This window comes from Ovis aries, chromosome 2 (genome assembly GCF_016772045.2).
Source record: "Ovis aries strain OAR_USU_Benz2616 breed Rambouillet chromosome 2, ARS-UI_Ramb_v3.0, whole genome shotgun sequence".
Taxonomy (NCBI): Eukaryota; Metazoa; Chordata; class Mammalia; order Artiodactyla; family Bovidae; genus Ovis; species Ovis aries.
This window is the reverse complement of record NC_056055.1, coordinates 39,701,391-39,726,821: the sequence shown is the minus strand read 5'-3', so window position 1 is coordinate 39,726,821 and position 25,431 is coordinate 39,701,391. Positions and strand designations below refer to the sequence as shown.

General features: G+C 42.0%; 1 protein-coding gene across 1 annotated transcript in view; it reads right to left on the bottom strand.

Moving 5' to 3' along the window:
• The window catches only part of EBF2 (EBF transcription factor 2), a 220,288-nt gene that overhangs the window by 63,984 nt on the left and 130,873 nt on the right, over positions 1 to 25,431 (bottom strand). Inside the window, exon 7 of the mRNA XM_004004175.6 lies at positions 3,861 to 3,942. Within this exon, the coding sequence (XP_004004224.1) occupies positions 3,861 to 3,942 (82 nt within the window). The remainder of the gene's footprint in view (positions 1 to 3,860; positions 3,943 to 25,431) is intronic.

The following is a 25,431-nucleotide window of genomic DNA, read 5'->3' as shown; positions in this document are numbered from 1 at the left end:
GAATATATAAAGAACAGTTGCTAAGTTGCCTCAGTCATGTCTGACTCTATTTGACCCTAAGGACTGCAGCCTGCCAAGCTCCTGGTCCACGAGATTCTCCAGGCAAGAACACAGGAGTGGGTCGCCATGCCCTCCTCAGGGGATCTTCCCCACCCAGGGATTGAACTTATGTTCCTTACATCTCCTGTACTGGCAGGTGGATTCTTTACCAGTAGCACCACCTTGGAAGCCCATCAAGAACTCCTAAAACTCAACAATAAATAGGTAACCTAATTTGAAAATGGGCAATAGCTCAGTTGGTAAAGAATCTGCCTGCAATGAAGAAGACCCTGGTTCGATCCCTGGGTTGGGAAGATCCCCTGGAGAAGGGAAAGGCTACCCACTCCAGTATTCTGGCCTGGAGAATTCCATGGACTGTATAGTTCATGGGGTCACAAAGAGTCAGACACGACTGAGTGACTTTCACCTCACTTCACTTAAAGGATTTGAATTAGATATTTGGGCTTCCCTGGTGGCTCAGATGGTAAAGAATCTGCCTGCAATGCAGGAGACCCAGGTTCAATCCCTGGGTTGGGAAATCTCCTAGAGAAAGGAATGGTAACCCATCCCAGTATTCTTGCCTGGAGAATTCCCCGGACAGAGGAGTCTGGCAAGCTACAGTCCATGGGGTCGCAAAGAGTCAGCCACAACTGAACGACTAACACATTTAGAAAGAAAGTGAAATAACTCAGTTTCAGACTTTTCATTAAAGAAGATATGCAAATAGCCAAAAAGTACATGGAAAGATGCTCAAATCATTAGTCATTGCTGTTGCTGCTGCTAAGTCGCTTCAGTCGTGTCCAACTCTGTGTGACCCCATAGATGGCAGCCCACCAGGCTCCCCCATCCCTAGGATTCTCAAGGCAAGAACACTGGAGTGGGTTGCCATTTCCATCTCCAATGCATGAAAGTGAAAAGTGAAAGTGAAGTCACTCAGTTGTGTCCAGCTCTTAGCAACCCCATGGACTATAGCCCACCAGGCTCCTCCATCCATGGCATTTTCCAGGCAAGAGTACTGGAGTGGGGTGCCATTGCCTTTTCCACATTAGTCATTAGGGAAAGACAAATCAAAACTATAATGAGATATCACTTCACACTTATAGGATGGTTAGGATTTTTTCTTTTAAAACAGAAAACAAATAGTGGCAACTATATCAAGAAATTGAGACCTTTATATATTACTGATGGGAATGTAAAATGGTGCAGCCACTATGGAAAACAGCTGGTCAGTTCCTCAAAAACTTAAAGCTGAAGTTATCATATGACCCAGAAATTCTACTCTTAGGTATATACTCAAGATATCAAAACCATGTCCACAAAAAAAAAAAAAAAAAACTTATACATCAATGTTCACAACAGCGTTATTTATAAAAGCCAAAAAACAGAAACAACCCAAGTGTCCATCAACTGATGTACAGATTTTCTAAATGTGGTATATTTTACAACAGACTATTATTCAGCCATAAAAAAGGAATGAAATATACATGCTGCAACATGGATGGACCTTGAAAGCATCATGCTAAGTGAAAGAAACCAGAGACTAAAGGCCACATATTGTATGATTCTATTTATAGGAAATGTCCAGAACAGACAAATCTGTAGAGACAGAAAGCAGATGTGTGGTTGTCAGTGGGTGGAGAGAAAAAGGAATTGAGAAGTATGGGGTTTCCTTCTGTGACGACGGCAATGTTCAGGAATGATATGGTGGTGATGCTTACACAACATTGTGAATATACCAAAACCTACTGTATTGCACATTGTAAATATGTTATATGAATTATATCTCAGTAAAAAAAATGCAAAAGACTTTTTTCCTGTTGACTTTACCTGTACCCTGGAAATGAGACAGTCATAGAATCCACAAGCTTATAAAAAAACTTTTTCATTGTCTTTGCAGAAGTCAAGTACATTCTCATAGGATAAGAATTTCTCATATTTTGAGATGAACAATATCTATTCTAACCCTGTTAAAAATTCAGGCTCAGTGACTGTATTTGTACCTAAATTACTAAGAAGTTTTTGTGCCCAAATAATGAGTCATAAAATCCACTTTAAAAAAAATTTTTTTTAATTCAGGCTCATTAAAAACTTCATTTAGAGAAGCTTTAGAGAAGTAAAGGAAATATTAGGTGCATTTGTTTGGTGAGTACATTTCTAAACCCAGGGATAAATAAAGGTAAAATAATAAAATGACAATGCATTCTGTTAAAAGCTTCTTAGAAGTGTCTTCTCAAATTTAAAGCTCTTTGGAAGGGATGATAGAGAATAAGGGTGGATACAAATCTAAGCTGCCAGCTTCTTTCCCTGCCTCTCCTTCTTCTGGACATGAAAGCTAAGCTTAGATCATCTGGGCACTTTGGAATTCCACTCTTTTTTTGGACAGAAATTATTTATGTTTCCGTTTGGAAACTGAGTGCCATAAGCTTCCACTATGCACAATGTTCCTGCTTGACCCCCAAGAAAATCCTCTTGTTTCTATTTGTCTTCATATCATACAGCAAGGAAAAGAGTCTATAGGATGAAGAAGTGAGGTTTAACTTTTTAGGAGAGGCTGGTATTAGTGTTAAACAAGGAATCAGAAAACATCCTGGTCACCAGAAGATTGTTCGATACTCACGATTCAGTGAAAAAAAGAAAATAGAGGAACTTTTGGTTTTCAAGGTTGTGCTCACTGGCCTTGCCCGTACACATCTCCCCTGTTAACTCTTTAATAACACAGCTAAACCACAGAAGCTCTCCGAGTGCCAGACAGGAGGAGCCACATCCTCTGTAGGATCCAGTGTAACAAGAATATGGGCCCCTTGTTCAGAAATTATTAAGACTCTCCACAAAGGCAATAGCAAGTACAAGCCTAACAGATGCACGTGCTGCGAACTGGTACAAGGAGTTTGATCAGACACTGGTTCCCAGCTTCACCATCTCCTTCCTGGGATGACAGTTGAGTTATTTAAACTCCCAGAATCTTGCTTTCTCCACTTGAAACGTGAGGCTAAGCGTCCCCATCTCCCATGTTGCTGCCAGGATTTTAAAGTCTCAAGCTAGAATACTATTGTTTAACATGTTTCCCATTTTTCTATGGGGAAAGGAGTGGGAGGTATTTCGACCGGGCACAAACGGCAGGAAAGCCATTTGGTAGATGAAATGTGGGTCCATCAAAGATGAAGGAAGGGGGCCAAGCGGGCTGCCCTGCCTCACATCTCCAACCTGACACACTTTGCCTCGCTCTGTGTTTTTATTAGCTTGTATCCCCGGTACATCAGTGGCAGGGGTGATGAAACTGGTGGCAGATTTAACTGCCAGGCAGCTGGGTTACTGTCCCGTGGGTCTTGTTGTCATGCTGAGATCTTAAAGTGACCACGGCTGCTTAGGCGGCTGCTCTCCCAGGCACTCCGAGAGAGACCACTGAATAGTTAATCGGTGGCAAAGGAAAGGAAGAGGCTGTTGCTTGCAGAAAGCACAGAGAAGCTGCTTTGAAAAATCCCAAGGTGGCTGAATATCAAGATCATGGTTCCTGCTGTGGGCAGCTGTGTGTGCACAGGGCAGCCTGAGGGCTTAAAATCAAATCTCCAGCCTGGGTTGGTGCCCTTCCCCTGGGGCTCTGGCAGTGGACACAGAAGTCCTAAACATTACAAAATGAAAAATCCTTCAGTACTAGCTGAAGAGGGTGATCATTTAGAGTAATCTTTTTTATTGTTAGCAGCATCCGTGAATAATATTTTCTAGGGCGGAATGAAAAAAAAAAGGAAAAGGAAAAAAGAGAGTGCTAAGGAGAGAAGAAATAGGATGACTTATTTACCAGGCAAGAACTGCAGGTCCCTTACCTGAAACCTTCTCATGTCCCTTGGGTTTCCTGCTGTTTTCAAACAATTCTGATTGCACTTGAGGAAAAATTTTAAAAAGAATCTGTGAAGAGAAAGCAATGTGTTACCTTTTTAAGTAAACATTTTTTAAGAGAGACTATATCTGCATTATATTAGATTTGATTGGAAAGTGATTGGATTTCAGGTCTGGGGAATTTCAGCCAGCTCTGCCTGGGAAGGAATGCTAGCTGAACGTCTGCAGTTTGCAAATTTGGATGTTTTGGGTCCCAAGTTGGCTCCGCCACTGTTGAGGGTTGTGGAGTGGTTCATAAGCTGGGTTCTGGTTTGTACACTGGCCCCGAGTGGCTGGGGTGTGCTCTCTCTCAAATAAAAAAAGAGAGAGAGAGGAAGAGAAGAAGAAAGGCTTCACAAACAGGAGTAACTCCTGCTGTACAAAAATATCTCTCTCTAGAGGGTTAAAAATGACATGACTTAGCTCAGAATCCCAGGGTTCCTCACATATGTCGCTTTCTGCTGGCCACACACATTTGCACATGCACACACCTCACACGTAAAAACCCTCGCACACAAAGGGGGTCTGATATTTTCAACCGATAGATATGAAATCAGAAAACAATGTTACTCTCCCAAGACAGTCAGTCTGTGCAGGTATATGCTGAGGTTTTTATGACTATTAACAAGTGTGAATGTCCTTTCAGACCTTCAATAGATTATCCAGAAAAATACAAAGGTACAGAATACCGGTCTGAGGTTACCATTCGTAAGACATATTTTTAAGCCAGTATTATTCTAGATAACCCTTCGGTGCACTTTTAGAATTGGGCTTCTTTGATCAGATGAGGACAGAAACCAAGAAAAATGGCAGAAGTTGGTCTTTTCAGCCATTTACCTGTTTAATGTTTGGAATTTTGTTTTGAAATACAATAAGTTTTTCATTTATTTCACTTGCAGAGTCCTTTTCCTTAAAAAAAAAAAAAAAAATTCCGCTTTTGCAGTGTTAAAGTCCCAGGTGAGCAAGGCCTATTTCCCTTTCTGTTACTATGACAACGAAATTTTACCGCAGTCCCAAAGTCCCTTCAGAACTCTCACATCCATGCCTTGAATTAGAACTTTAAAGGAAAAGATATACATTTTCCCCAGGATTTACCAACAAAAATAAGTAGAAATCAACAATGCTTCCCAAAATTCTATTTTTTAAAGCAATGGTTGGTGAGATGCTCCCATGGTGCCCTTCTGTTTATTTTTATTTTTTTCACAATCACACAAAAGAATTAGAGAGTGCTCCAATTAATTGTATTTAAAACTTAAAAAAAAAAAAGAAAACATTGATGGGAGGATAAACAGTAAATGATGAAAGAGGAGAGAAGAGGAATTACACTCTTTAGAGCATTTTCCCTAGATTTACTAAAAATATTTGACCAAGTGCTCCTGACCCCTATGTATGAATAAGGTTGGGTGTGAATTTGGAAAGAATAGCTAAATATAATTTTCAAATTTTATAGCATCTACTTTTCGTTTCTCTTTTTGAATCTTTTCTGGGGTGAGAGGTTAAGCATCACTTCCTGCGCTATGGAGGTGTCCAGGGCTGTTATCTGAGGTACCAGCCAGAGAATGACAAGGCAGAAGAGATGTCCCTTGATGCTTTCTGCAGTGTTCAAGCTCGCAACCTGCCTCTGCTTTCGAAAGTGCAATGGGGTGTTTGTCTAGAGCAGCTGGAGCATGTTAGAAAAGAAAGCAGCCTTGTATTTAATAACAGGTTAATCAGAATTCAAACATTTTCTTTCTTAAGGGGGAGTATATTTTCACTTGTGCCTTTCTAGAAGGGTCACCAACAGCCACTTAAAATGCCTGGAAATGCTGTCACAAAAGACTTAAAACCAGCCATTTTCTCACTTGAGTCTTTTTCCAACCAACAACCCCTGACCTCACACGGAATTTGCTCTCCAACACCCACTCACTCCCAAGTGGCTCAGTGGTAAATAATTCTCCTGACAATGCAGGAGACACAAGTTCGATCCCTGGGTCAGGAAGATCCCCTGGAGAAGGAAATGACAACCCACTCCAGTATTCTTCCTTGGACAATCTCATGGAGAGAGGAACCTTGCAAGAAACAGTCCATAGGGTTGAAAAGAGTTGGACACGACTTAGCAACTGAGCACTGTCACTCACACCCACCCTCAGCTGATTAGTAATTTATATCTTTTCCCTACTAAAACCAAAATTTCTCTTTCTCACAAATTCCTTGGTTTTTGGAAAGTTTCATCACCACTGGGCTCCTTATAATGCATTCTCTTTGTTATACTTCCCCTCATCTACCCAATCCCCTCTTTCTCCAAAATGTACCTGCTGAAAACATTAATGTTCACCAAGGCATTATTAGATGCATGATATGGAAGTGCAAAGGAGATAAATGTTTACATAAAATCAAATTGATTTAGGGAAAAAGGTGGCCTGCTGAAAGACTTTATTCATTTTAAATTAGGACCCTTAACAGTTCTTTGGTTAGAAAACCCCTCCCCATTTTGACTCTTTTGCCGCCTAGGGTCTGCGTTTGTAACCTACCCAGCACCCAGCACTCAGCACACTAAGGATATAACATCCTGTTCACAAAAGGGAAGTGAAGGGCAGAGGAGGGAGGGAGGAGGTGAGAGAGAGAGGAAAAAAAAATCTCTTACATTGTATAGTACTTTCTAAAAGGAAGTATAGAAAGAGAAAGTGAAGTCGCTCAGTCGTGTCCGACTTTTTGCAACCCCATGGACTGTAGCCCACCTGGCTCCTTCATCCGTGGGATTCTCCAGGCAAGAGTAGTGGAGTGGGTTGCCATTTCCTTCTCCAGGGGATCTTCCCGACCCAGGGATCGAACCCGGGTCTCCTGCATTGCAGGCAGATGCTTTACCATCTGAGCCACCAGGGAAACCCTATACTAAAAGAAAGTATAACTACTTCTAAATGGCTAGCACCAGAAATTATGGCCTGTGAATTTTAGATGTGGACCTAGAAATCAATTTAAATGAGTTCTGGGACTTCCCAGGTGGCTCAGCAGTAAAGAATCTGCCTGCCAATGTAGGAGACACAGGTTCAATCCCTGGGTTGGGAAGATCCCCTAGAGGAGGGCATGGCAACCCGCTTCAGTCTTCTTGCCTGAAGAATCCCATGGACAGAGAGCCTGGCACGGACAGAGAGTCCAGGGGATCACAAAATGTCAGACACCACTGAGTGTTCAGTGCACATACACATGGAGCTTACTGACCGCTCTAGTTTTCTTCTTCCTTTTACTGATGTCTCCCACCTTCCTCCCCTCCACCCCTTGTACCCGCCATGCTCAGGGGGCTTGGTACAGAACCCCCTATTCACCATCTCACCCATTAACCATAGGGTAACTTGCAGAGAACAAATCCCCTGCCTCTAGACCCCTGTGAAGCCTGGAAAACGTCAGCTCTCTCCACTCAGAAATGGGAAACCAAAGTGAACCACAGGATTCAGACCAAACACACAGAGACTCATCAGGCTGGAAGTTGTAATTTTCACTTTCTCCAAACAATGTTGACTTCAGAAATATTCTAACCACTTATTGCAGTACTTCCGGCTAGGCTTCTGATCTCATTCCTTATGAGTGCAGGCTAATAGCAACAGGTTTATCCTTGTTTTATTAAAGAAAGGGGAAGAGAGAGTGGGATCCAAACCTGAACTCAAGCCCTCAGCTTTCAATCTGATTCCTGGGTCCAGTGAGGCATGAGAACAGACTCCAAGGCTTCCTTCCTTCACTACACTGATATCTATTAAATGCTGACAGTGTACGAGTCTTGAGTTCCTATCAATTATGTAAGCCGGTCACTTCACTCCTCTGGGTCTCAGTTTCTCTGACTGTTAAGAGGGTTTAACTGGATTATCTCCAGTGTTTCTTCCAACCTTAATATTCTGTGATTGCAAAGAAAAATGTGTAAAGTTGACAACCCTCCAGAAATGGAAACATTAGGAGAAGAAACTTCTGAAGACAAAGTTTATGACTTATTGAAGTCCAAGAGGGGGTGTGTGCATGGGGTTTTCTGAGAGAGGACAACCCTCCTGAACAGAGACTATGAAAGAAGAATCACCAAGATAAGCTGATGGGTAGAAAGTGAGGCATCTTGGTTGATACCTTGGCCACATGTTGATGGGCTGGTTATTGAGTTAGAGGCTATTCTCTTAGGATCCTTTCTCTGTGCTTTGGCAGCAGGAGAAAGTAGCAAGGAATATCACAGATAACAGCCATCTCTATCCCTGCCTACCATCTTGTGTGGCCCAGTAGCTTAAGGGTACAGGTTCACAGGGAAGGGGGAAGAAAGTTTGCCAGATGTCAGCTCTGTGCCATACTCCGAGCTATGTGCTTGATATCCATTGCCTCATTTATTTCCCACAACAACTATTTGAGTGACGAATCATCTCACAGCTAGGAAAAACAAAGGTGCCAAGAATTTATGAAATTTGCCCCAAGATCTCACTGCTTGTCAGCAACAGAAACAAGGATTTGAACTGGTGGATCTTTCTGGCTGCAAGCCCCATCTGGAGTTCTATGCTTCCTGCACCAGTTAGATCATGGTGATGGTTACACAACTCCGTCAGTATACAAAAAACCATTGAATTGTACACTTTGGAGGGGTGAACTTTATAGTATGTAAACTACATCTCAATATCACTGCTTAACTTTGTATAGGTAACTCAAGAGAAATGCTAGATAATTCCTCCTTATTTACTGGTTTTTATAATAATGAATTGGTTCTCTAGTTTCCTCCGAAAGAAAACTATAAAGAGTTTTTTAAAAGTTAAAATATATATGAGTATACATGTGCGTGCCCATTCATCTCTAACTCTTTGCAACTCCATGGACTGCAGCCCACATGACTCCTCTGTCCTTGGGATTCTCCAGGCAAGAATACTGGAGTGGGTTGCCATTCCCTACTCCAGGGGATCTTTCCAAGGCAGGGATCAAACCTGTGTCTCTTGCATTGGCAGGCGGATTCTTTACCACTTGAGCCACCTGGGAAGCCCAAATATATGTATATATAATTGATTAAAGAGAAATTTCAGAAAACATCATCTGAAAAAAATTTTTAAACAACAAAATTGTGAAGGATTCTGGTTTCTTGGAGCATGAGAGAGAGATTATAGCACTCCAAAGGAAATATTAGGTCAATGATAGTTGCACAGAAGTAAATGCTTATGACTAAAAGCCCTGCTGAATTCATTCCTTTACTCATCTGGCCAATTATTAAGTGTGGAGTGTGTGCCATGAAGGTTCAGCAGAGTGCCAAACAAGACAGACAAAATCCTTGCCTCCATGGTGCACACAACCAAACTATGCAAAATGTGCTTCTTCGGTTTCTGAGATGAGCCTGGAGACCTCTGAATACAGGCCTGAAATAGATCCTAAGAAGCTTCCCCAGTGGTTTAGTGGTAAAGGATCTACCTGAAATGCAATAGCCACAGGAGACACGGGTTCGATTCCTGGGTCGGGAAGATCTTCTGGAGGAGGGCATGGCAACCCACTCCAGTATTCTTGCCTGGAGAAACCACATGGACAGAGGAGTCTGGTGGGCTACAGTCCATAGTGTTGCAAAGAGTTGGACATGACTAAAGTGACTTAACACACACGCAAAATCCTAAGATTACCTAGTACCCAAGAAATCTCTTCTCCCAATCTCTGGAATATTAAAGCACAAAGCACTATTCAAGAACATAATAAAATCTCCTAGGTGGCTCTAGACATGTCCTGAACCCATCCCAAGTAAAAACTGAGATTCAAACTAGATGTACAAATAAGGTATAAAGTTCAAGTATGGTGGTGGGGACAGTGGGAAATCTCTAAATTACAGGAAGAGTAACTACTTAATATTCATGCCCGACCTGAGACTATAGCCAATGATCTGACTGATGCAAAACCCAGGGCTTCCCTGGTGGTTCAGTGGTAAAGAACCTGCCTGCCAATGCAAGAGATCCGGGTCTGATCACTGGGTCTGGAAGATCCCCTGGAGAAGGAAATGGTAACCCACTCCTGTATTCTTGCCTGGAAAATCCTATGGACAGAGGAGCCTGGTGGGTTGCGTGGGGTTGGATACAGTCCATGGGGTTGCAAAGAGTTGGACATGACTGAGCAACTAAACAACAGTGCAAAATCCAGCATACTATTTCCCCAGATTTGTGGAAGAGGCCATTCAATTTACCTCCAATTTAAAAAAAAAAAAAAAAAAGCCTTTCAGAAAGCACTGAGGAAGGCACAGAGGCTTCTTTCAAGAAAAAGATTGGCTGTGTGCTCAGTCGCTTCAGTCATGTCCGACTCTTTGCAACTGAATGGACTGTAGCCCTCCAGGCTCCCCTGTCCATGGGATTCTCCAGCCAAGAATACTGGAGTGGGTTGTCATGCCTGCCTCCAGGGGATCTTCCTGTCCCAGGGATTGAACCGGAGTCTCCTGGGTCTCCTGCACTGCAAGTGGATTCTTTACCACTGAGCCACTGGGGAAGCCCCCAAGAAAAAGATTCAGTTCAGTTCAGTTCAGTCGCTCAGTTAGACAGCAGTATATAGCCAAATAAAGTGAATTTGGCACTAGTAATAGCTGCCATTATGCAGAGCCTTTGTCTATGCAAAATAATATGTAAAATGCCTTTCACTTTGAAATTTCATTCCTTATTCCCTTAAAATTCTAATTCCATCTACCCTGGAAACAGCGTCTGTGATGACATGGCCACATCTTACATGCTGTGAAGATAGGGAACTCCTACCCTCTCCAAAGTTCAAGAGCTGGGATGCTGTATCTGGTTCTGTCTCAGCCACAGTGGCCACATATGCAGGTTGGATCACTAAAGTCTGAGCCACATATAAGGCTGATAAACTATGTAGGTGCTTAAAGGTCTATGTCTATTGATTTTTGAGGAAGACACATTTCATCTGGATGAACTGCTGAACTTTGTTTTCCAGGGTCCAATAAGTTAAAATATAATTGGCCTCCTCTGTTTGCACATACTTCTGAAAATAATTCTGATCTTAGAATACCTTTATATCATTTTTGAGAACTATGTTGGGATGCACTGAATCACAGAAGCATATGTGAAAGAAATGGGCAGTCACCTTTCTTCTGCCAGGATTCTTTCAGGCTTACATTCTTTACAGGACCAGGCAGAGGGAGAAGCCATGATGGGTGGATGTATCCATGGGGCTATTTTCTTACTCTAAGAACTGCCCATTTGGCTGCTCACTCTGCTTTATCTGGTAGGAAAATCCCTAAGTGATTGGTTTTCGCTTAAGACCAGTGTAAAACACAGTGATAATGCTCTAGCTTTAATTTAGGTCTTAACTGTAATATCCTCTTTGAACCTTCTGACAATAGAGAAAACACATTTTCCTCCCTTGAAAGCCTCCAACAGAATACAAACTCAGGCAGCCCAAACAAGGAGAAGGATAGCAGTGGACCCCTTCCTTGGCCTGACGATGATGTGACCTTCATCCACCTATTGATTGCTGAGGTGTCAGCCCAAGATGAGAAAGGGACCTGGAGCTCTAAAGGCCTTGTGAAGACTCTCACACAAGTCTATAAAAGTGAGGAGACTTTGGGAAGTCTCCAATGGCTCAGTGGTAAAGAATCCACCTGCCAATGCAGGAGACAGGGGTTCCATCCCTAGCTCGGGAACATCCCCTGGAGAAGGAAATGGCAACCCACTCCAGTATTCTTGCCTGAAAAACTCCACGGACAGAGGAGTCTGGTGGGCTACAGGGCAAAAAGTCACAAAGAGTCAGACATGACTGAATAACTAAGCACTAAGCACCGGGAAGTCAAACTTCCAGTTGACTCTGGCCATACCCTAACAAAAGTGGCAATGGGACATCTGAGGATGATTGGTTGGTGCTTGAGATCTGCTTGGTAGGACAGCGGCTGGTACAAAGACCCAAGACGATCCAGGGAAAGAGAAGACAATTTAAAATTTTTGACTGGCTTATTTAAGTTCAAATACTCCGTCTTATAAGCTGATTTTCTAAGCAATCTGTTTATTTAAATGGCTCCTTAAAAATGTAAATGTAAATACACAAATAGAGTAGGTACAGAATCTTTAATCTCCACAGACATTCCTAAAAGGTTGTATTACCATTAAGGGTTTTGTATTACCATTAAAGCCTAATCACCTGCATGATTTCAATGAAATAGAACCAATTCAGATCTGAAAGATTTAAGTTTAAAGAAATATTTTAAGGAATATATATTTTTTACATCTGATTACATTTTTTCTTTTTATTTCTTGGCCACACCATGTGGCATGTGGGATCTTAGTTCCCTGACCAGCGATTGAACCGGTGTCCCTGCAGTGAAAACACAGTCTTAACCACTGGACTGCCAGGAGGTCCCTACTTCTGTTTACATTTACTCTAACTCCCCTTGGCTAAAAGTCTAACTTTTATAATAATTATATTAATAATAAAAAATAAATAGCCCCTAATCATTGACTTCATACTATTCACGATGAATGATTTCATTTAATCCCCTCAACTCTGAGAGGAGGAGAATTAACATCCCCATTTTACAGCGGAGATACTCAAGATTCAGGTTAGATTATTTGCCCAAAGACAAGCAGCTAGTGAGTGGAAGAGCCAGGAGTGGACCTCAGGTTTGTCTGACTCAGAAAATCTTTGTTACGGAGGAAGCTTGGCCAAGTTTCTTTGGGAGGAAAAGATGGAACACATTGCCAAGCAGTTCTTTTTTTTAGGGGATCAGTACCTCATTGATCTACACAGGAGATCACATCACTTTCTTCATCTTTGTAAATAAGAATGGAGTCACTCTACATGTTATAAAACAAGACAAGAAAACCAACAACAATGTGTATCATTCCTATCAGGGACTGTGTTCTCTAGAAATTCTGTGGCAGTACTAGAAGCTGCAGAGGAAGATAAGCAAGTCTATCAGCTACTTGGGAAACAAGACATCTCAAGAACCCACATGGTCCAAAGAAGGCATGGCCTAAATAGCTGTGGCACCTGCAAAAAGAATGTGAAATGTTGCTCAAGTGGATGAGGAAAATACAAAGTCATTTGTCCATCAAGACTATGGAGGGAGAAAAAAATTAAAAAGCTGGAAGTCAAACATGTAATGTAAGAAGTTGAAATAAATCTTGGAAAAATTTTTTGTGAATAAGTCACCAAAGCTAAATTTTGAAAATCATTACCCAGGGGACAGAGGAGAGTCCTCTACATTGAAGATTTTTAAATAGACCAGCAAGCAAACTCCTTTGGTGACAGATAGTTTCAGTCCTATATGTGGCAGCTCACTGGGTATCCCTATGAAGCCATTTCCAGATGATGTCAAGGCTTTTGCAGTTATTATTATTGTTGCTGTTGTTGTTGCTTGCTTGCTTAATATTTATTGTAGAAAGGAAAAAAAAAGTAGGGACCTTTAGTTTCATCCTCTGTAATATGACCTCCCAGGCCAGCAGTGAGGATTAGTTATCCATACAAAGTGTTTAGGTAAATGCTTGTTATCTGGTGAGCTTGGTGATAAAGAATCTGCCTGCCAATGCAGGAGACTCAAGTTCAATCCCCGGGTCAGGGATAGTCCTTTAGGAGGAAATGGCAACCCACTCCAGTATTCTTGCTGGGAAATCCCACGGACAGAGAAGCCAGAAGTCAACTGGTACCTTTACCATTTGATATGCCCCTTCTTCTGAATTACCCCTTCTCACCAGCCACACTTGAAAATGGCCCATTTTCCAAAGCAACCTATACCAGAGGGGAGTTGCCACAAATTCAAACCTGCTTCTCTCTGTACTGTTTCTCTCTCAATATTGGTATATACTCTGCTTGAAGAACTTCCTTTAATCTTTAGGGAGGGGTACTTTAAAAAGAAAAAAAAAGAAGAACATGTAATTAATCCATGACAACAGACTGCAGGAAAAGCACAGCAACGGAAAAGAAGGTAGGTCAAAATTCTCATGGTGGTTTCCAATAACCCGTGGTCAGGCAAAAGAGTTCAGAGCTGCCTACACCTGCTGACTGGCAGCGCACCCCGTCAAATCACTTTCTGTTCAGCATTCACTCCCAATTATAAGCTCCTGGAAGTGGCATTTTGGTTTGGAAATGAACCCTTCGTTACCAAACACACTGCCTCCTGAGCGGAATCCGCTGTGTTCACTTAGGCACCAGAAGGGAGCAACTCCCTCGCTTATGCGATTCCGACACCATATCTACAGGCTTCATTTCAAAGCCATCTCATGATTTCTCTGGAAGTGAATTTCTCCCATAGCTCAAGTGGCAAGCAATCGACTGTAAACAGCTGCCAAGGTGCAAAAAACAGAGGTTTCTTTGATTCGCCACTTATTTCTGACCAGCGACGTGCTATAGTGTCTTGAGGACCTGAGGTTACATGTAGGGATTTTTTTTTCCTTCTATATTCAGACATGTCTTCACTCTCCTGAATTCCATTACTTGGCACCAGGAGGCTTGTAGGGAGAAAAATCTCCAAGGAGAAGAGCTTGTTTTTGCACTCGGATGAAAATCTGACACCATTAATGAAAATAATAATTGAACTCTCTGGGCTTGAATTGGAATGAAACACAACACTAAGAGCATGTTTGTAATTCCAATTGTTCTCATAAACTGTCTTTGGAGGGCTCTTTCCAACGCTCACGGTTCCATCTTTTCCTTTTTTGTTGTTTTTAACCTGTACCCTCTTCTTCACCCTGTCCCTTCCTCTCTTTTCTCATCAAGAAAGAAGAAATCTGAGAAACTCTGGACATGCTACAGACTGACTTCAGAAAACACCTTTCAGTGAGACTTTAGAACTAGAATACAAATCTATTTCCCATTCCAATGCCAGGATGACATGGGTGAAAGAAATGAAGTTATTAGCCAGCCATCAGCTTAGTGGGTCTTTACCATCCTATTTCCTGAGCGGTGCATTCTCCCCCTCTGCAGCCTTCCCCTCCCTCTCCCACCTTTCTGCCCTCCCCATGAAGCTCATCTATGCTAGGCTGAGCAGTGAACACCAATTACACCAAGAGCCCTTTGCTGCTGCCTGGTCCGCTGGTTTTACTGTTTTGCCAGATGGTTGAGGCCAATGTGTAAAACTCTCTACCATACCATTAATTCATAACTCGGTAATAACTTTCCCACGGCTCCAGGAAATTGAAACGAAGTGCAAATGTGAATATTTGGAAAGGGAATCAAGGTTGGACCACTATTTACACCTGACAGAATAGATACCAAAAAGATGCCCCTTTTTACACAGGATGGAGTGTTAACTTTCCTGAAAAGAAGGCTGACTGACTCCATACACAATGTTTGATTATGTAGCAAAAAGCTCAGAGAGTTTGCATCCCTCTGATCACTGCTTCTCTCTGCAGTTTTCAGCTTGCTACCTATCGCACCTATGGGTCCATTCGCTAATGACCTTGAGTTTGAGCATCTATGTAATGTTATATTCTGATGACAGAATTGTAGATTAGCAGATATGAATGCATTCTCTTGCTAAGACAGGACACCATCCAATGTTTGTTAGCATCATTAAACTAAAACTGACTTTTCACCTGCTCCCATACCATATGCAGCTGCAAATTTTTAAATTAAACTATGAAGCCATGCATAAATTTACATATATTACAGACTAGCCTCTCCATTTAACATGCAAATGTACTCCAATGTTTCAGAACACCTTCTGTCGCTAATTAATTTGCTGAATTATAATTAGACTAATCCTGCATAATTAATAAGCACAGATTTTTTTTTAATTTGTAAGCAGCTTGAGGAGATCATTCACTTCCTTCTATAAACTGCTAAGTAAGTGTTAAAAAAAATCTGGAAAGAACATGTGCGAAAAGGTATGTTTGATGTCGCATACAAACTCAAACTAGCGTGGAGGATACAGAAGTCAGTATTGATAAAGGTACATATTTGAAGCCAACATTCAAACAATCAAAAAAAGTCGCATTCAGAGGATGGGGACTAATTCTCCCTTTGTCTCCTCGTATATAGTGTTTTATTCTTTGCCTTCTATCCGTCGGATCTTCCAAGATCACAGAGGCGGGAGAGGATTAAAGTAACCGTATGTTGTATTAGAAGAGATAATGATATTAACACTCCACTGTATATCAAAACACTCTGTGCATGCTGGGTGCTTATAAGCCCCTTTGATGGTATTTGGAGTCATTTTCATTTTGGCTGCCAAAAACACCCGAGATCCATCTAGTGGAAACAATTAAGTTCCATTAGTACTGTATCCATTCGGTAATGATTACAATGAAGGGTCCCTCTTTCATGCTGAAGAGTAGAGTCTCAAAGAAACGTATGCATCTGTGTGCTTGACAAAGTATTATAACCAACCGTGAAGCTTAATTCTCCCCAGATAAACCAGGATCCAGAGAGCGCAAGGTATGGATCAATGACCAGGGTAGAAAATTTGAAGCGAGATTGGAATCTAGAAAGTCAAGGTAAGCTTAATAGATGTGTGTGTGCGCTCAGTCATCTCCAACTCTTTGGGACTCCATGGACTGGAGCCCACCAGGCTCCTCTGCCCATGGGATTCTCCAGGCAAGATATTGGAGTGGGTTACCATTTCCTCCTCTAAGAGATCTTCCTGACCCAGGGATTGAACTTGAGTCTCTTGCATCTCCTGTGTTGCCAGGCAGATTTTTTACAAATAGCCATGCAAATTGAGATTCTAAAAAGACAAAGTGGGAAACATGTTTTCTGGCAGGGAAGATATTAAACCTTCAAAGAGGGAGGAAATGTAATTTCAGAGAAAATAGAGAGCTCCTTCGTCCTTCCACTCAGTGAAATCACTAATATCAACCAGCCAAAAGGTTTTTAAGCCAGGGACTTCCCTGTGGTCCAGTGGTTAAGGCCTCACTTTCCAATGCAGGGAGTGCTAGTTTGATCCTGATTGGGTAAGATCCCATATGCCTTGTTGCCCAAAAATCAAAACATAACACAGGAACAATATTATTAAAAAAAATTCAATAAAGACTTTAAAATGGTCCACATCAAAGAAAAAAAAAAAGCAAAAGATTGTTAGGCTAAAAGGATGGAAATGAGCTTGGCTTTCTATCATTGCAATTTCATTTTTTATAGTAACTCTATACACAATACTGGAGAAGGCAATGGCACCCCACTCCAGTACTCTTGCCTGGAAAATCCCATGGACCGAGGAGCCTGGCAGGCTGCAGTCCATGGGATCACTAAGAGTTGGACATGACTGAGCGATTTCACTTTCACTTTTCACTTTCATGCATTGGAGAAGGAAATGGCAACCCACTCCGGTGTTCTTGCCTGGAGAATCCCAGGAACAGGGGAGCCTGGTGGGCTGCCGTCTATGGGGTCGCACAGAGTCGGACACGACTGAAGTGACTTAGCAGCAGCAGCAGCAGCATACACAATACAAACTTCTGAAAAGTGGGAAAAAGTTTTCCTAGGTTTACTACCAAACCAAATATATCTTCTCCCTTACTAGCCAGCCAACGATTTTTTTTTTTTTTTTGACAAAGCTTCCCTTGTGACTCAGTGGTAAAGCATCTGCCTGCCAATCTAGGACATGCCAGTTCGATCCCTGGGTCAGGAAGTTCCCCTGGCATAGGAAATGGCAACCCATTCTAGTATTCTTGCCTGGGAAATACCATGGACAGAGGAGCCCAGAGGGCTACAGTTCATGGGCTTGCAAAAGATTCAGACACAACTGAGCAACTAAACAACAACAAAGACATAAGCTAGCTTGGGACTTTGAGAAGAGAGTCAAACAGTGCACTAATCTCTCAGCAGCCTGTGGCCACAGCCAGGAGCAGATACCAGGTGTCAGAATTGAAGGGTTTCTGCTTCTGTCCTGAGAGGCATTTATTAGACAATTAAGTTCATATCCCCTCATCTGGAAGCGGAACCCAGAACAGCTACCTTCAGGGGCTAGTGTGATGGCTAACCAAAGTGAGAAAAATATTTTGAAAGCACCTGGAAAAAGCTGCTGCAATTTTTCTGAGCAAAGCAACATTATTGCTTGAATCATGAGGACACATAAGACATTTGGATAGTTTTTCTGAGCCAAACCATAGCCTTTGCTGTTGGTTCCCACCTGAAGAGATTAAATGGTTTGGGAAGATATTTAAAAGCCCAAAAGAAAGGGAGCTTTCTGTGCTTTTCCTGAGTTACTCAGAAGGAACATAACAACAGCTGGAATAATAATATTAATAATAGGCTAAAATTATTTCCTTTCAAAAAAATAAAGGCATGGTAGTGGAAATCTTTAATAATGTCTTCACCTTTCAAGGAAAATCATTTTTAATGTCTTGTGCTTGTCTTTCAGACTCCCCATACACCATTTTGAGTGGTTATAAGAGGAAATCTGGTTGCTCAGTAGTCAGGAACATGTGTGGGTCTATTTTTCTAAACCAAAAAGGTGTTTAACGGTTAAACTCAGGGTAAAAGGAGGGAGGGTCTCCCTACTTCCTTCCGTAACATGTTGGACCAAATATTGTACCAACTTTCTGGGGGCAGATCTTAGAGATGGAAAGAGGCAGACAGGTTGCCCAGACCAGACTCCTGTATGGACAGGCAAGTAGTTTGACTTTGCTGTTTGGAGGACATTTTCTTCAGCTTTGTCCAGCCCATTTCTAAATAGGTATCAGTGGGAGAGAGCAAAAGAGAAGCAATTTTGATCCATGTAGAGTTAGCTTTTCTGAAACTCTTTCATGGGAGAAAAGAGAAATGACTTAGGGGCATTTAAACATGAAGGTGTAAAGCAATTAGTGAACAAATCCACATCTCTAGTGGATGACTTTTCCCCTCATAGATACATTCCAGGAAATTTCTCTAATTTTACTTTTTGGCAGGAGGATTTTCCTCCACGAACATCATTCTAATTTATGCCTGTGATTCATTCTCTCTTCTTCCCTTTCTCTTCTCGCTCTTGATGATTTCCAAATTTGAGATGGTGGGTTGTAGCTTTTAAGTGCATTATCGAAGTCAATAGGGGGTGGGGGTGTTGAGATGGGAAGAAGGGGTAACTCAGAAAAGAAACCAAGATGATAATTATATCAAAGCTCGATTTCATCTGAAAAGTATGATGGCTTGCCTCCACTCCAGCCTTGAAGACCCATATTCACAGTTAATGTAACCTTCATGCCAAAAGAGGAAAAAAGAAAGAATGTGTAACCTGACAGGTAGCAGGTGGTACATATGGAATTATCATTGGCTATTAACACCAGGTCGGGTATCATATTAGCCACTTTCAGACTGCATTTGCCAAACCCACATAAAAATATAAAACCAGGTATTTCAATATTCCGTCACTCTCTTAGCAAAACAGATTTTCTTATATTACTCATAGTGGAGTCAGCCGGCTTTCATTAGAATCTTTTTAAACTTTTCTTTTTCTTAAAGAAAGAACTAAACCTAGTTGATAGAAAAGAGAAACTGGGACAAAAATCAGGTCAAGAACTTGATACAAAAGGCATTCAGATAAAGCTAATAATATTCCAGAGTGTTTTCAGTTAAGCAGACTATGATTATATTAGTCTAATCTCAACCCTACTCCTATGTAATCTACACGAGGTTCCAGGTATCAGATATTATTTTCTTTTTTTTTTTCATTGAAGCTTTATTGATTCTAAGTGCTCTATGCACTTTGTGGGATATCACTAACTTTTTGGAGATTTCCGAATCTTAGCACCAAAAATGAAACCTTGCTTTTAAATGTTATTGGAGAGTTCTATGCATTCCCCCTGCCTTCATTGTTTGGAATACCATCGCATTTTCTATTAACTCTGATCATCTCAGAAAGACCAGTCACTAGTCAGTGAGTGGTTCTTCACTAGTCAGTTTTCATGTTGCCTGTGAGTAGAGAACAAGAATCTCTTCTTTTACTTCCTCTTTAAAAAAAAAAAAAAAAAAAAAAAAAAAAAAAAAAAAAAACCTCAGGCTTTCTGCTATACAGCCTGTCCTCATTGTTGTTGCTTAGTCACTAAGTTGTGTCCAGCTCTTTTGAGACCCCATGGACTGTAGCCCCCCAGACTCTTCTGTCCATAGGATTCCCCAGGCAAAAATACCAGAGTGGGTTGCCATTTCCCTCTCCAGGGACTCTTCCTGACCCAGGTATCGAACCATGTCTCCTGCATTAGAGGTGAATTCTTTACCACTGAGCCACCATGGAAGCCTGTATGTCCTCATTAATTATCCATTTTATACACAGTATCCAAAGCATATATATGTCAGTCCCAATCTCCCAATATCTCCTACCCTCTCTACCCTCCCTGGTATCCATACATTTGTTCTGTGTCTCTATTTCTGCTTTGCAAATAAGATCATCTATACCATTTTTCTAGATGGCACATACATACATTAATACAAGATATTTGTTTCTCTCTTTCTTACTTTACTTTGTATGACTATCTCTAGGTCCATCTGCAAATGACCCAATGGGAAGGAAATCCAGAAGGGAGGAGATATGTGTATTCGCATGGCTAATTCATTTTGCTGTATAGTAGAGACTAACAATACTGTAAAGCAACTGTACTCTAATAAAAAGTAATTTTAAAAAACTGCGGCTCTGGTGAAAAGTCTAACGATGAAACCAGAACCCATCTAGACCCCAACCTCTCCACAGGACGCAGAAGTAGTCCCTGGATACTTTTCCTGGGTCATCCCACATTTCCAAACTTTCTCTCCTATACCATAGGATCAATACACTGGATTACCAAAACTAAGCCACCTTATTTCAAAAATGGGGGCTAAGCATAAAGCCCTTCACTCCAGTTGACCTACTGGGATTTCTCACTCCAGGTTCACAGGGAGGATAGATGCGAAGTGGGCAGATTCACATGTTGCCCATCAGTCAGCCCCAGTTCACTTAAAATAAGACCCTGAGTTCATTTTCAGGGTTCAAAAGGCCTTGACTGAGTCTCACCAAACTCGAGCTTTCCAAATAACATCCCAACTGATGAGATTTTATCTTTTTCTAACCTAGTTTTATGTTACACCATGTTGTACAAATCCAGACCTTTTCTAAAGATTGAAGCTGATTTTCAGTGCTTATTTCTACCCTTCATTAAATGAGATCTGTTGTCAAAGCCTGCTGCAGTACATAGCGTATTCACTTGAGACCATATAATCAGGGTGACTCAAATAAATAACTGTTCTGGAGAAACCGATGGTGGGGGTATTTGATATCTACAAAGATCTTACTCTTTCAAATGGTTTCAACTACTCACTTCCCCTGCCAGAACAGATAGCATTATTGCATCATCACACACACACATGAGACAGGGTAGAAAAATATATGTTTCATCTAGTCCCCAAACTTCAAGGCCTCACTCAGTGTGACTCTCAGTGCCACTGGCTTCCTCACCCTCCAAAATGCCTTTGAAAGAAGTTCTGATAAGTCAAAAGAACCAATGCAAGTTCTTTTTAGGATGTGGCAGAGAATTAAACTACTACAATTTTAACATTGTGAAGAAGAAAGGAAGTCCCGGATCACCTACATGCATGCATGCGTGCTAAGTTACTTCAGTCACGTTCAACTCTTTACAGCCTCATGGACTGTAGCCCACCAGGCACTTCTGTCCATGCGATTCTCCAGGCAAGAATACCGGAGTGAGTTGCTGTGTCCTCCTCCTGGGTATCTTCCCAACCCAGGAATTGAACCCATGCCTCTTTTGTCTCCCATGTTGGCAAATGGGTTCTTTACCACTAGTGCCACCTGGGAAGCCTGGATAACCTACATGCTCAATATCAAATAATTTGCAAAAGCCTGAGACTGGGTTTTACCTAAAGGAGGCTTCCCCTGCCTTGGAGTTTGGAGTTGGATTCACAGTCTCTCCTTACCCGATGGATAACTGAATACAGCCATTAACAACAACAACAACAACAACAAATGACGTTCCCTGGGGAGACAAACAGCTGACCTGGAAGTAAAACATCTTAGCCCTTCACTCAGGCCACAAAGCCTGTTCAGCATTCTCAGCGAGAAGCAGGACTGGGTCTAGGAGCATGGGAAAACGATGGTCAAAGCTCCCTGGGGAAGACGCACAGAGGTCGTGCGGCTGGGCTGGGAGAAAGGCGACTCTCTCAGCCTAGACATCAGTGCTGACTTGGACATCAGTGATCCGATGCCAGCTTCTCCCTCACAAATCCATGGGCAGGATAGCTACCCCTAGAAATGGCCCAGACAAGCCTCTGGCCCAACACCATCCCAGGGAAGTCGTCTTATCTCATGTGTGAGTCAGAAGGTATTGGCTGTTCATTTGACCTGAACTGAAGCTACAAAATTCTTCTCTTCCTCCTGAAAGAATCATGCCTTGAAATACAGCAGAGCCCCAAAAAGCAGGCCCATTTCTTTCACCAGCCCTCAGCTTGCCAAGGTGATTACAAAAAAAACACACTGAGCAAAGGGCTAGGCATCTAGTCTGCACCTAAATTTCTTTATTTTTTAAGAAAAAAGAAAAGAGAGATTTCACCATTCCTGGTAACATGCCTGCCGGGTTTTTTTGTTTGTTTGTTTTAAACAGTACAGGTTCTAAGCTGATCAAAATGTATTCCTGTCTCTCTACTTCATTATCCAAGGTCTTGAGTTGTAGGTGAGGGGGGGCATTTTTAATTCAAGTGTGATATAATTCAGAAGGAAAAGCTCAGTGCAGTCTAACTTACAGTCTTTCACAGTTTGTCCTAATCTTTATTATGTTGTTAATAATACATTCTCCTAATCTTTATTATTTGTTAGTAATATATTCTATCTCTGGGCCGGCCAAGATTATAATACTGCCTTTTTTTGGCACACAAAATTAGGCAGATAGACTTTCATATCATAATTTAGAAAAACAATAACAACAACAACAACAAAAGAGATCACATTGTTCATGGACTAACTTTGTTCTTAACTCTTTTAACCTGGGTTGAATGTTCACCCTTCCCCAGTGAGATGATTTACTGAAAAGTGAAGATAAATGTCATATCCATTCCCTGTGATCTATAAAATTAATCTCCCATGCTTATGTTAATACAAATCAGGTAATGTAGGAGGCAGTGTGACCTACAGGACAAAATGTAAGCGGGAGGAGATCATGTTCAATTACTGTCTGTATCACCGACAATATTTTCACCTCTCATAGGTATTCCCTCATATAGCTTTTCCAGAGAAGGCAATGGCACCCCACTCCAGTACTCTTGCCTGGAAAATCCCATGGACCGAGGAGCCTGGTGGGCTGCAGTCCATGGGGTCACTAAGAGTCGGACACGACTGAGCGACTTCACTTTCACTTTTCACTTTCATGCATTGGAGAAGGAAATGGCAACCCACTCCAGTGTTCTTGCCTGGAGAATCCCAGGGACAGGGGAGCCTGGTGGGCTGCCGTCTATGGGGTTGCACAGTCAGACACGACTGAAGTGACTTAGCAGCAGCAGCAATAGCATATAGCTTTTCTGTAAAATTGGGCACTACGTCTGAGAGCTGCTGGAGAATTAGTTAGATGCTTTGGGAAACAACTTGAAACTTTCCTGTGGAGTAACATACCCTTCCTGTCTCTACCATAGCATCAGCCTTCTGGTGAAGAACCATGACACACTGAGCAAACCATCCTTCTACTCAGGAAAAGCAGTCTCAGGCAGGTGACCCTCCCCTCAAAGGGTTCCATTTATTTCCCAAAAATAAATTACATGGAAGGAAGAGCGCAATGGCTAGTAAGTAAGTCACCAGGTAAAGAAGGGATCACTGCTTACACTTTAGGGGTTAAATCCAGAGCCAATGATTCTGGGAAGGAATTCATGTTCTGTACTGAGCTGTAAAATAAACTGGGAGTTCCGTGTCTGGTGTCTGAAACATCTTTCGAAACACTAAATCAATTTAATATCAATAATTGCCAGATAGATGCTCGATTAAATGAACCAACGCAGACAGCTTTGTTCACAGAGAAAACAGGGCCAAATGGCTTTCATTAGCATGACTAATTCCGAAGTTGTGTGGTTCGATCATCAGATGTCTGAGCCTGAATTCTGACTCTTGCAAGACAGAGTTTGGCAAGAGATATTCTAAATGCAGCAATCCCACACATTCAACATACCTGCAGGAGATCAGATAATCAAGGTGACATTTGAAGCACCCATATCAGCTACCTCGGTGCCCACTGGAGCTCGGAAAAACACCAGATGCATGGAAAATAAGGGACTTGCCATTTAGTGGGGGACTGAGGCTTTCCCCAGACCTGTTTCTGGGGTGCTTTGAAAACACCTGCTTTGGCCTTTGGGGGACAATCTCAACAGCAGTTTCAAAAACCAGGCCTCTTTTTTCATAACCCTCCAGAAGCCTCATAATGCCAGGCATCTTCCTGTTGTGATTACTGGACCAAACGGGGCCCTACCACGTGGAGAGTTGCTAGTATTTTCACCTCATGCTCTGAGAATCTGTCCTTTTATTTTATTTTATTTTGAAATTCTGATACATCTCTTTTCCTGGTAATGCTCTCAATTTTGAAAAGTTATGATAAATCTTATCCCTAAACTACCTTATGAATTTCACAATCTCTCCCAGGCTTTTTTAACTGAAAAAGAATAGACTGCAGGAAAGCAGACAAAAAGAACCCAGGGAAGGTGAGTACTGTGATTAGTGATGATGGAAACAGGGGAATGGTCAGGCCCTGGGCCCCATCTCGGACTAGAGGCCCTGGTACAGGGTGTCCTGTGTACATGTAGTGTTGGTCGAGCATGGGGGGACCTTGTGGAAGGGCCCTCTGCATGCTGTCATTTGTCTCTCATCCCCAAATCCACCCCCACCCCTGACTGCATGACATCACTCTGGTGAGTCCTTGTGACTACACTTCATCAGTTGCCTTTTGGTATGTATGTGTGTGTGAACTGCCAAAAACACAGAATAGCTCTTCAGGGCCTAATCACAGGGCGGCCAAACCTCTGGACAGTCTTCTTCAGAGGTCTGTGGGAGCCTTGGGTCAGAGCAGCTGCCTCTGAGTCACAGCGGGCTTTGGGGCCCCTAACTCTTTCTTGGCCATCTGGGGAAAGGCAGAGAGTACTCAACTTTTCATTTCCATGATAGGAAAGTTTTGTTTTTTGTTTTTTGTTTTTTTTGCAAAACCCTTATAACAGATGCAAGGAATGCATTTTATTTATTTTTTTAATTTTTAAAAAAGATGTGCAATTTTTACTGTTTGTGTTTTGTTGTTTTGTTTTTTGGCTGTGCTGGGTCTTCGTTGCTGTACTCAGGCTTTCTCTAGTTGCAGTGAGGAAGAGGGCTACTCTCCACTGCGATGCTCAGGCTTCTCACTGCAGTAGCTTCTCTTGTTGCGGAGTACTGGCTCTAGGGCGTGTGGGCTCAGCAGTTGAGGCTCTCAGGCTCTAGAGTGTGGGATCAGTAGTTTCGGTTCACTGGCTTAGGTGCCCTATGGCATGTGGAATCGTTCCAGACCAGGGATGGAACCCACGTCGCCTGCATTGGCAGGCAGATTCTTAACCACTGGATCACCAGAAAGTCCAGGGAATGCATTTTAAAGTCAAGCATGATTATCTCTATATTTTGGATTGTAGTTCACAGACACTGATTAAAAACATTTCTGAAGTACAACTGATTTCTGC